Here is a 12,663-nt window from a genome sequence, read left to right as displayed (position 1 = left end):
AGCTGGGACCACAGTAACAAAGGCTACTATCAGTGACACAATGCGCCGCCAGGGACTAAAATCCTGCACTGTCAGACGTGTCCCCCTGCTGAAGCAGTACACGTCCAGGTCCGTCTGCGGTTCGCTAGAGAGCATTTGGATGATCCAGAAGAGGACTGGGAGAATGTGTTATGGTCAGATGAAACCAAAATAGAACTTTTTGGTAGAAAGACAGGTTCTCGTGTTTGGAGGAGAAAGAATACGGAATTGCATCTGAAGAACACCATACTCACTGTGAAGCATGGGGGTGGAAACATCATGCTTTGGGGCTGTTTCTCTGCAAAGGGACCAGGACGACTGATCTGTGTAAAGGAAAGAATGAATGGGGCCATGTATCGAGGGATTTTGAGTGAAAATATCCTTCCATCAGCAAGGGCTTTGAAGATGAGACGTGGCTGGGTCTTTCAGCATGACAATGATCCCAAACACACAGCCAGGGCAACAAAGGAATGGCTTCGTAAAAAGCATTTCAAGGTCCTGGAGTGGCCTAGCCAGTCTCCAGATCTCAACCACATAGAAAATCTGTGGAGGGAGTTGAAAGTCCGTGTTGCCCAACGACAGCCGCAAAACATCACTGCTCTAGAGAGATCTGCATGGAGGAATGGGCCAAAATACCAGCAACAGTGTGTGAAAAGCTTGTGAAGAGTTACAGAAAATGTTTGGCCTCCGTTATTGCCAACAAAGGGTACATAACAAAGTATTGAGATGAACTTTTGGTATTGACCAAATACTTATTTTCCACCATGATTTGCAAATAAATTCTTTAAAAATCAAACGATGTGATTTTCTGGGGTTTTTAACACATTCTGTCTGTCATGGTTGAGGTTTACCCATGTTGACAATTACAGGCTTCTCTAATATTTTCAAGTGGAGAACTTGCACAATTAGTGGTTGACTAAATGCTTATTTGCCTTACTGTATACACAGATAGTCCCTGGGCTATGACATATTCAACTTTCGCGGTTTCGGCTTTACAACGCCGGACTCTCGTCCGCACATCTTGTCTCCAGTCGTTTTTTTAAATCGTATAAACAGTACCTTATTGTACTTCACAGCATCTTATTTTACTTTACTTTGTTAGTATGATCTGTTCTGTCCTTAATACTGTAAACACAAAGTTGTTCAGTTTTACAGACAGCAAACAAGGCAATTGTGCTTTTTGAAGCTTTTTTATTTCCTTCACTTTTGACTTTTATCACAGCTGACTCACTGACATTGAGCAACAACCGGATGGGGGAGGTTTGAGTCTTGCAGCTGCAAGCGAGGGATTTCTCCCTGCATTTTTGGGACACAAATAGCTAAAACCGTAGGGACGGTCTGATGGAAATTTTTTGCGGTTTTGAAACAGTGACGTTTTCATACCACAGGATACCTTGTAACCGGTAATCGGCACATGTCTAATTGTGGATTATTTAACCAAAAATGTGATGTCCATGCATATGGATGCCAGGTTGTTATGGGGTTACGTTTTTTTTTTTTTTTTTTAATCAACAAAAATAGTCACTTGACCATTAGATATCCCATGTAAATTGAAATAGATGTAAAATGTGCGCTGTCCGCCAATCGGGACGTCCGTTATCACTTGTAAGCTATTTTGTGTCAGTGTCATTCAATAAAATTAACATTATAGTCAATTGAGCATGTACTTTAAAATAGCTATAAATTAGGGCTGTCAAAAGATTAAAATTTTCAATTGAGTTAATCACAGCTTAAAAATTAATTAATCGTAATTAATCGCAATTCAAACCATCTATAAAATATGCCATATTTTTCTGTAAATTATTGTTGGAATGGAAAGATAAGACACAAGACGGATATATACATTCAACATACTGTATATAAGTACTGTATTTGTTTATTATAACAATAAATCAACAAGATGGCATTAACATTATTAACATTCTCTTAAAGCGATCCATGGATAGAAAGACTTGTAGTTCTTAAAAGATAAATGTTAGTACAAGTTATAGAAATTTTATATTAAAACCCCTCTTAATGTTTTCGTTTTAATAAAATTTGTAAAATTTTCAATCAAAAAATAAACTAGTAGCTCGCCATTGTTGATGTCAATAATTACGCATTGCTCATGGTGCTGAACCCATAAAATCAGTCGCACCCAAGCGCCAGCAGAGGGCGTCAAAACACCAAAAAAGACAAGTAACAAGTGCACATGACACTGTGCTGTCATTTTAATCTGTTTGAGCTGGGCATGTGAGGTAATTGCGTCAAATATTTTAACGTGATTAATTTTTAAAAAAATAATTACTGCCCGTTAACGCAATAATTTTGACAGCCCCACTATAAATGGCTAAATTTTCAACCAATTTTGCTTTTTCATAAATATTAGAGATAGAGTAAATTAACTGCATACTACCCAACATCTAGCCTGAATCATAGCCATGTTAATACGGTTTGTTATAAAGCAAACAGTTTGAAAATTGCTCACCTTGTGTCCTTTACAATAATGCCCACCAGAGAAGTCCTCTGCTGCAAGATGGCAGCCAGTTATTAATGTTGCCGACTTAACTTTTCGCATCTAGTTATGTGTGATATCTATGACTTAACCTTTTAAAGGGTTAAGGCCTACAATGAAGCTGGTTTCATCCATCTGCCATGTAGAAATCCAGTGTTGTATCGCGTGCAAGCGAGCAAAGACGGCGGTGCCAATCCATGAAGTCGTACCCGTCCAGCGAGTTGAGGAACGTTTGTGATGAGCAACGGGCCAATGTGGAGCCAGCGGAGGAGGGAGAGGACCTCCTGCAGCAGATGTTAGAGCGGAGGTTTGACAAAAATAAATTTCACACTTGACTCACAGAAGGTTAGGAATATTTATTTAATTGATCATTCTTTTGCATTGTCATGTTCAGGCATGTGCCCTACCCCAACCTGTGCCCAGATCAGTCACCCAGTGAGGAGTGGACAATGGAAGAGCGTTTTCGACCTCTTACTTTTCACGGCCTCATTCTGCGCTCTCAATTGGTCAATCTACTCATGAGAGGCGTTTGTTACGCTGAGAACCAGCCGGTCAGTAATGCAATGCAACTGTGTAATTCGGCTAAAGACAATGATGGCAGTGGTGCGATACAAAATAATTTCAGTTTAATACAAAGAAATATTGATTGAAATTAGGGCTGCAGCTATCGAATATTTTAGTAATCGAGTAATCGACAGAAAATTCTATCGAGTAATCGGATAAAACATTTTTTTTAGGTAAAGAGCAATTATAAATATACATGAGGAAAAAAAGACATTTAATCCAATATTGAACCATTTTCAGTCAATCAATGTTTTTATTTTCTATGTACATTGTTGAAAACAGCCAACAATTGCATTTCGGATGTGACTAGAAAAAAAAAATCACTGCTTTCACTCAAGAAACTTCTAGATCTTATTAAAAAAAAAAAAAAAACATATTTCTTACCTAAAAATGTAATTACGCCAGATAACACACATCACTTGAAAGCTATGTGTTTTCCCCACGTGTTTCAATATAATTTCCATTTGTGTCAAGCTATTATTAAGTTCTAGTTAAGTTTTAAGTTAGTCTAAACTGCAAGTACTGATAGGATTTTGAGTTTTTGCACTGTTCAAAATAAATGTATGATACCTGCTGTATTGGAGCACATTAGGGACCAGTGCTACTTGGTGTTTTATTCAGCATTGACAACTGACTCAAAACTGACAGTTAGCTTTATTATGTTTTGATTTTACACCCTCATCACTCTACAGCGCTGTGTATTTACAGATCATATAAAACCTGTATGTAAGACACGTTAGCCACGCATAGACAGTGGTCATAATCAATAGAAACCTAGCCCTCCGAAGAGCTAACGTTACGTGACCGAGTGACAGTAATGTTGTATTTATTAGCGATGAGAAATGTACTGCTTAGAGATGGCGGCTGTTTCCTAACACTGCCCAGACGCGGCCGAGTCTGTCATTTCGCATCTAGTCCTAAATGCATGCGATATCTATGAGACGCATCGGACACTACCTGCTACCAAACTAGCATCATGCGGGCGTAGTTTTTAGCAACGTCGGCGTAGTTTGTAGCGGCTGTCGGCTGAAGTTTTCTTTTTTATTGCTTCTTCCTCTACGCACGTGACGTCAGCGCGTTGTCCCGCATTAAAAGTAGTCCGGACAAAACGTGATGCTGGCAAAATTAAACGATTCCTCGAGATGAATAAAATTACTCAGATCAGTTTTTAAACTCTAGTTACTGGAGTTGCTGGAGTATTCGTTTCACCTCTAATTGAAATATAATGTCCTGTCAGAGTGCCACTCAACCCAGATTAACCTATGCCGAGATGACTGAAGATTACCCGCGCTTCCCCGATATCCACGACTTGGATCTAACCCAGCTAAGTCCACGCATGATTGTGGTACAGTCCATTCAGCCAATTGTCTTCCTATGTTAAAATCATGTTTTGGGTTTATACGTGCGTTAAATGTCCCTTCTGTTAACAGGATATCACTCCTTACATGAACCCCTGTCCATTTACGGTATCGCCAAACACCCGCATTTCACAGGTATTTAACCTGTTCAGAACAATGGGTTTACGGCATTTACCAGTGGTCAACGCTGTAGGAGAAGTAAGTATTTACAGTAAAGAAAATAAGTATTTGAACACCTTGCTATTTTGCAAGTTCTCCCATTTAGAAATTATGGAGGGGTCTGAAGTTTTCATTGTAGGTGCATGTCCACTGTGAGAGAGATAATCTAAAACAGTCATGTCCAAAGTCCGGCCCGGGGGCCAAATGCGGCCCGTGTTCAAATTTCATCCGGCCCCCAGCCTCTGTCATAATTGAAAATTTGCACAGATACTCGAAGGCGAAGGACGCATTTAACATAACGAGCACATCGATCGACTATGGACTATTGGGAAAATGAACAATCAGAGGGGATGGTTATTATAAAAAACAAAATAAAAAAACTTGTAATCATTACGAAATCTGAATGTCAAAAATTGATATTTGATATTTTCTGCGTCCTTTATGGTATACTGGGGACGGGTTTCAATAAGCTTCGGCTTCTCCAGTCAGCCCTTTTCCTTTCTGGTTGAATTAATTGTAAACACATATAAATGCTCTATGTTTGTTTGTCATGCCTGAAGGGAAAAAAAAATAATGATAAAAATAATTTTTAAAAATCATGAACGTCTGGCCCGCACACAGACTTAATAAATTTGTCAGCAGTACTGCTACCAGCATATGAAGTAACTTACACACTAAATGCTGCTCCTCATTTACCAACTAAAATACAGCAGCACTCTAAGAAACATTACCCCGTGTGACCCTTTACTCCCAATTTTCTAAAATGGCGACAATCAACAAAAAAAAAAGAAAGTTGACTGCGACGGCCGACGCTTCAAGTATAGACCCTACCCACGTGACGTCACAGCTCCGCTCTCCTGAATGGTACCGCCCACTTGTCCGTCAAAACATAGTGTTAACCTGTTACGGCTACGTACATTTCTCCTATTTACGGCGTGTTTTTCTGCTCCTTAACATTAATAATCAAAATGGTGAAGGCGTGTGTGGCTGTTGGTTGCACTAACAGAGAAGATGGAAGGAGAGACTTGAAGTTTTACCGTATTCCGGGGGATCCAAAGAGGAGAGCGAAATGGACGGCTGCAATTCGACGTGAAAACTGGGCACCAAAAAATCACCACAGACTATGTAGTAGTCATTTTATATCCGGTAAGATGCATTTAAGATATACTTAGAGGGTTTTGGGCTGACAAATAACCACAATTAAGATAATTGCGAGGCTAATCGCCGACAACATACGACGTAGTACGACATAGTTTCAAATTCAAGATGTTTGTGACTTCCCTTTCTTCCACCATCGTTATTTTTTTAATAATATTTAGCTGGTACCAAGTGAAGGAAACTGGCCTCGTCTACGGAGCTGACAAATAACCACAATTAAGATCATTGCGAGGCTAATCGCCGACAACATACGACGTAGTACGACATAGTTTCAAATTCAAGATGTTTGTGACTTCCCCTTTCTTCCACCATCGTTATTTTTTGAATAATATTTAGCTGGTACCAAGTGAAAGAAACTGGCCTTGTCTACGGGGCTGACAAATAACCACAATTAAGATCATTGCTAGGCTAATCGCCGACAACATACACGTATGTATGTAGTGAGAGTGCTATCGCTAAACCATATAAACATTAAAAGCCTTAACTCCATTGACAAACGACATGAAATACATTAGACTTGACAGTGGATGTTAGCAATAACAAAAGATTTTGAATTGAAAATTTCGTAACTCACCTTTCCAAGCACAAGATAGATTCCTGCCGAACGAGGACCTGTTTCACCCAACCAGCAACGAAGTATTTATAAGCCTCCGAGCTCTTGAAGTTTTTCAAATTTTCGTGGGAATAGGCTGATTTTGTGTGGACAAGATAATTGTAAATATCAGCGTAGCAGATGTCAGGCAGACAGGGCGAAGACAGTGGGTCGAAAAACATCGATTTGGGCATCAAATATGGATCTGGCGACTGTATAGAACGAAGCTTTTCCACATAACGCCTTTTACGCAACACATCCAGTGAGTTTACGGCATCAGAAAACACCGGGTCTTCCATGAAATGCATTTTAAATTCCTCGATCAATTGAAAACAATGCTAATACAGAGACAAAATGACGGACAAGTGGGCGGAACCACACAGCGAGCACGTGGTTTTGTGACGTCGGTGGGTAGGGTCTATAGGTGGAAATTGGACTATTTCTTCACTAAAATACGCAACAACTGTGCCTGCCTCATTTGCAAAGAGACAGTCGCTGTTTTTAAAGAGTTCAGTGTGAGGCGATATTACCAAACAAAACACACTGACTTGTACGAAAAGATTACAGGGAAGATAAAGCGAGAAAGTGAAGCAAATTGAAGCTAGTTTAATTTTACAGCAGCAGTATTTCGCAGGAGCCCGAGAGTCGAAAGAGAATGCCACAAAGGCTAGTTGCGAGATTGTTGAAATGATTAATTTTAAAAAATTAGGGCTGCAGCTATCGATTATTTTAGTAGTCGATTAATCGACGAACTAGTTAGTTCGAATAATCGAGTAATCGGATAAGGAACATGAAAAATTAAAATACCTGAGCTGAGCCTTAAACGGTATAAAAAATAAGGATCAATAAAAGAACAATGGCTAACTAACATGCCAAAAGTCTGCTAGCTTAAATGCTATAAAACGGTGCCTTTTTTTTTTTTTTTTTTTTTTTTGCTCTTGACAAATGGTTCAGACACATATTCCCTCAAAAACAAAAAAACTGCTAAATATACCAATAAACATAATTTAGTTTTTTGGTATATTTAGCAGTTTTTTTTTGCATTTAAAAAAAACATTAACTCAAACAAAAACTTGGCTTATGTTGGTCTTACCATGGAGCAGCTGGATTCAGCCATGTGAAATGAGGCAGACTAGAGGGCAGTGTATCACTTTAATGAAACGAATACTCGAGGCAGCAAAATTTAATTCAAATCTTTTTTCTTTAATCGAATACTTGAGTTAATCGATTAATCGTTTCAGCACCAGAAAAAAAAATAATAAAGCAAATGTGACACACAGAATGGCTTGCTAAAATTTGCTTAAATATATTGTTCTACGTAAAGGACGTCAGACAAGGTCGGCCCCCCACATTTTTACCACACCAAATCTGGCCCCCTTTGCAAAAAGTTTGGACACCCCTGATCTAAAAAGAAAAATCCAGAAATCACAATGTATGATTTTTTTTTTACGATTTATTTGAGTGATACAGCTGCAGATAAGTATTTGAACACATGAGAAAAAGAATGTTAATGTTTGGTACAGTAGCCTTTGTTTGCAATTACAGAGGTCAAACCTTTCTGCAGGAGGGATCTTGGCCCACCCATCAGTAAGGTTTCTGGGGTGTCGCTGAGAAACATGGACTTTGCGCCAAAGCCCTCCAAAGGTTTTCTATTGGGTTTGGGTCTGGTGACCAGCTAGGCCATGCTAGAACCTTGTTATGCTTCTTACGGAGCTGGCTGTGTGCTTCGGGTCATTGACATTGTCACGACCCATCTTCAATGCTCTGAGTGAAGGAAGGAGGTTGTTACTCAAAATCTCACAATACAGGGCCCAGACATCCTCTCTTTAATTCAGTGTACTCATCCTGTCCTATGCGCAGAAAAACACGTGAAGTTCTGGGCTTCCTTAGGATTACTGAGACAACACAAGGTGTCATCTTACATAGGGCTCCACTCCAATTGAAATTGACAGTCATGTTTAGCTTCTTCCATTTTCTAATAATTGGCCCAACAGTGGATCTCATACCACCAAGCTGCTTGGCAATTTCTCCGTAGCCCTTTCCGGCCTTGTGGAGGTGAATAATTTTGTCTCTCATGTCTTTGCATAACTCTTTGGTCTTGAGCATGTTAGAAATTTGAGTCTTACTGATTGTATGGGGTGGACAGGTGTCTTTATATTAGAGGAGTTCCAAAAAATCGATTATTACAGGCATCGCGATTCGACACGTGACGAATTGATTACGATTCATAAAGGTTCAAAAACGATGTTTTTCCCTCATAACTTTATGGCAGCCGCTCGTAGCAGAACGAAATTCAAGACACGTCTGCAGCCTGGCACCGTTAACAGGCTCGCGCATGTTATGATGGATGCTGCTGGTTACTGAGAGAGAGATTTACTCCTTTTTAAAAGACTGGAAAATAAATTTGTGTATGAGAGAGGCACGAACAGAAGCGCAACCCGTTGGTCGTGCTTTTGTGCGCAAATTATTTTTTTAGAGCAAGAGGGGAAGAGAGATATAGTTCGTTGCTCCTTGTCATTTAGATGTCCAGCAGTAGTTTTTAAGGCATTTCAATTGAAAAATGTCCTGAGTGTGTTGCTAAGACCCGTGTGCATCTAATAAAGGTGAGTAAACGAACCCTCTTGTACTGTTTAGCCTTTATTGTTGTAGTTTTTGAGACGTTAATAGTTAGCGCCGAGCGCTAAGCTAATTAGCTAATTCGCTAACGTGTATTTCATATGCAGAACGTGTAAAACCACGATTAAGTACAGCGGTAACACTACAAACATGCGAAGTAGTACAGAATTCTGTGAAAACAAAGTATATTGGTTAAGTCTTATTTCTAAAGACACTTTGTTTCCAGAAAATGTGGAATTCATTCCACCTGTGTAAATTTTATTGGATGGTTGAGAGAAATAAGTACTCCCTTTAAAATGGGGAGTGTTTTTGCACTTTCTTGTAAAAAAAAGTAAAATAAAAAAGCAGCTTAGGGGCAGCTTTTTGTTGTATGGGCATGTTTCCATCGTTCCTGTTGAATCATTAGGATATTTTAAATAAATAATTGACATAAATTTGTTTGACTACTGTATTAAGTAGTAATGTACGATGCATCGATAATCACGATAACCGCGATCATCGTTTAATAATCGGATCGTAGCACCCTCAATCGTAATCGAATCGTGGTGTGCCTAAGATGGCACACCCCTACTTTATACTGCTATCGACCACAAACAAGCCCATCCGATTCAGGATAATATATGCAGTGGAGGTGGACTTTTATAGGGTATGAAAACGCAAAGGGGGTGTGAGACATCAATAGAACCGTTATGTGCCAAGATAACAAATATTGATAAAGTTAACAAAAAAATCAATCACATTAATGAGCAATTATCGAAAATAGATCGAAAATGACGAACATTTCCGAAAGTGTTCTGGAAACAGCCGAATGGGGCGGGGACGTCATAACAAGGAAACAAAAGGTCGAGGCAGGTGCCATCATTGTTTATCAACGAGAGAGTTGCGTTCGTGTTTTATCAAAAAATCGCTAAAATGGTTCAAACTTGTCATGCTATGTGGTTTACAAACAGCCATTTGTCGCAATGTAGTACCCATGAGTTCCCGAACGCGAGAAAAAGAGCTGGACTACGCAGACAATGAGTAAAGTTCGTCAGTGTTAAGAGGGCTAATTTTGCAGACCCAGCCTCCGGCACGGTTTTGTGTGGTGCGCATCTGACACCTGAAAGCTATACGAACTATGGGCAAATGAAATCAGGTTTTGCTAAGAAATTGCTGCTGAAAGCAGATTCGGTGCCCGGTGAAAGAGGACGATGACTGGCTCTGATGAGACCACCTCACCACCCCAGGCAAAGCAAAGGAGGGAAATGACCAGAGTGAGTACTCTTTTATAATAAAAAACATATCACGCCTTGGATATAGGACTGGACACATGTATAAATTATCGCTCGTAAAATGTATAGAACAAATCCTCTAATCCCATTCATATTTGTGTCGGTTGGCAGAGCGAAACCGATGATAGCATATTAAATGATAATTATTCTATACATTACTTTATTTTGCGGTCACGGTGTATCAGCTTCACAAAAAGAAATGCAAAACAAACCATTCGGTGAGTCTGTTGCCGCCGGTGTTTCATCAGTGTGATTGCTCCCCTCAATGATCCTTTCATTAGGCTGCATTGGCTTTCGTTTGGGCTCAAATTGATAACCCAAAACACCAAAGAAAGGTTCATAACTCTCCTCGTCACCATTAGACGAATGTTCGTTACGTCGGATTCGTCGCTGCAAATAGAAACAAAATTGTCCGCCATCATCGCCGCCATTCAGTACTAAGCACTGAGCCGGTTGTTTCCCTATACTGACGTCATGCACACAATATGCTAGATTTCCGGCATCTCGGGGGCGGGTCCTTTTAGTTTGACAATCGACCTAATTTCTATCATTTTCTTAGTGTTGCGATGTGTGTAATTACACGAAGTGGCATGATATGAATTCAAAAGGCATGCGTTGATGGATAAATGATGGAATATTAGCATTTCCCCAGGTGTTGTCATACCCTTTAATAGGCGGCCTAACAGGTCTTTCAGTGTCAGAATTCTAGCTTATAGACAAGTGTTCAGATACTTCTTTGCAGCTGTATCACACAAATAAATCCCCCCCCCCCCCCCCCCAAATAAATCATGCATTCTGATTTCTGGATTTGTTTTTTAAGATTATCTCTCTCACAGCGGACATGCACCGATGATGAAAATTTCAGATTCCAGATTTCCATGATTTCTAAGTGGGAGAGCAATATAGCAGGGTGTTCAAATACGTATTTTCTCCTCTGTAATTGTTGCTACTGAAATGGTTGACCTTAGCTTGTTTTGCACTGACTTGTTCATTTTACGATCATTTCAGATTGTTGGCATTATCACAAGACATAATTTAACCCATGAATTCCTGGTGGCCAAACTGCGACAGCACTACATCACTATTTAATAGGATCAGTTTAATTTCTTATGTGCATCACATCCTGAACTGACCATTCCATTTTTGTGGATATCAATTCTGTTTATTTTGGTTCAAATCCCAATTGTGTTTTAACTGTTTTTAAACTACTTTAATTATTTTTATTTCACTGCCTTTTCATTATTAAATGTGTTAAAAATGCTGAATTCATGAGCCCTGACTACTCTTTCATTTTTACTCGTTTTGGGCAGTTAGTCAACTATTGTTGCCCAGAAGAAGATATTTGAGATATGTTATTATGAAAACTATCTTTATCATGCAGTTATGGTGGTCGGATGTGCTTTAGTGCGCTAGAGCTTGCTGAGGGCTGCTTTTGGTTAGAGAAGGTCATAGCCTGAGGTCAAGCTGCTAATACCCATCTGAACACGGTAGGAGGCCTGTTGCGGGGAACGGGGGTTGCTAAAGAGATTTTAATGATACACATTATGCCAAGTCTCACAGACATCTGTGCTTTGCTGCTTTAAAAAGATGAGTATTTTGTTGTCTAGATGTTGTTCATAGTCTTTCAATTGTTACAAAAATGCTCTGACTAAAGCCAAAGCATCTCATAATTATAATTCATACACTAAAGTCCCCAAAAAACTGATGGGATGCATGCATATTTTTATTGCTCCTCCCAAAAAAAAAAAAGTCGTGGTTCACCCAAAAAACAGTGGATTTCCAACAAAACAGAAACATTCAATCTAGTACCAGTTTGTTTGTTTTTTTTTTTCAATTCATCGCATTCACATATAAAAAAAAATCCCCAAAACACAATCACATATTAAAAAAAAAAAACCAAAACACAAAGATGGCATTCAGTTTTTGACCAAAAAAACATTCCCATTCCAATCCAATGGCACAATCAACACTCACAAAAACTCACCAAAATATGACAAAAGCAATCCCATTCATTTCGAATTGCACAATCAACACTCAAGAAAACGATTAATTTTCAACTTGAACCCACAAAAGACTCTCTAGAGCAGTGGTTCTTAACCTTGCTAAAGGTACCAAACCCCATGAGTTTCACACGTCCATTAACCCTTTATTGCCAAATGTATCACATTTGATACACCTAACATTTCATGATTTTGAGAGTAATTCAGAATTTTGACATTTGTTTTTGGAAAAAAAAAAAAAAAGATGGATGCAAGTCAACACATGCATCTGGAGGTTCCATGAGAAAAAAAAAACAGGATTTAGCCAGGGTTATAGATATTAGAGCGCTTATTACACATATTCATTATGACATTGACATGATTGTTCTTTTTACAAATTTGAAAAAAAGGTTTCATTAGGACCTTATTTTTCAAATTTTGGGATTCTCTGATA

General features: G+C 39.0%; 1 protein-coding gene across 1 annotated transcript in view; it reads left to right on the top strand.

Annotated features, from left to right (window-relative positions):
* Window positions 1-11,684, top strand: part of clcn6 (chloride channel 6) — a 29,596-nt gene extending 17,912 nt beyond the window's left edge. The window contains exons 19-23 of the mRNA XM_057860075.1: window positions 2,659-2,819; window positions 2,907-3,063; window positions 4,314-4,421; window positions 4,507-4,632; window positions 11,239-11,684. Of these exons, the coding sequence (XP_057716058.1) occupies window positions 2,659-2,819; window positions 2,907-3,063; window positions 4,314-4,421; window positions 4,507-4,632; window positions 11,239-11,319 (633 nt within the window). The 3' untranslated portion in view covers window positions 11,320-11,684. The remainder of the gene's footprint in view (window positions 1-2,658; window positions 2,820-2,906; window positions 3,064-4,313; window positions 4,422-4,506; window positions 4,633-11,238) is intronic.
* Window positions 11,685-12,663: the final 979 nt, after the last annotated feature.

Source organism: Corythoichthys intestinalis, chromosome 2, assembly GCF_030265065.1.
Source record: "Corythoichthys intestinalis isolate RoL2023-P3 chromosome 2, ASM3026506v1, whole genome shotgun sequence".
Classification (NCBI taxonomy): domain Eukaryota; kingdom Metazoa; phylum Chordata; class Actinopteri; order Syngnathiformes; family Syngnathidae; genus Corythoichthys; species Corythoichthys intestinalis.
The sequence above is the reverse complement of the archived record's forward strand: the minus strand, read 5'-3'. Positions and strand labels throughout refer to the sequence as shown.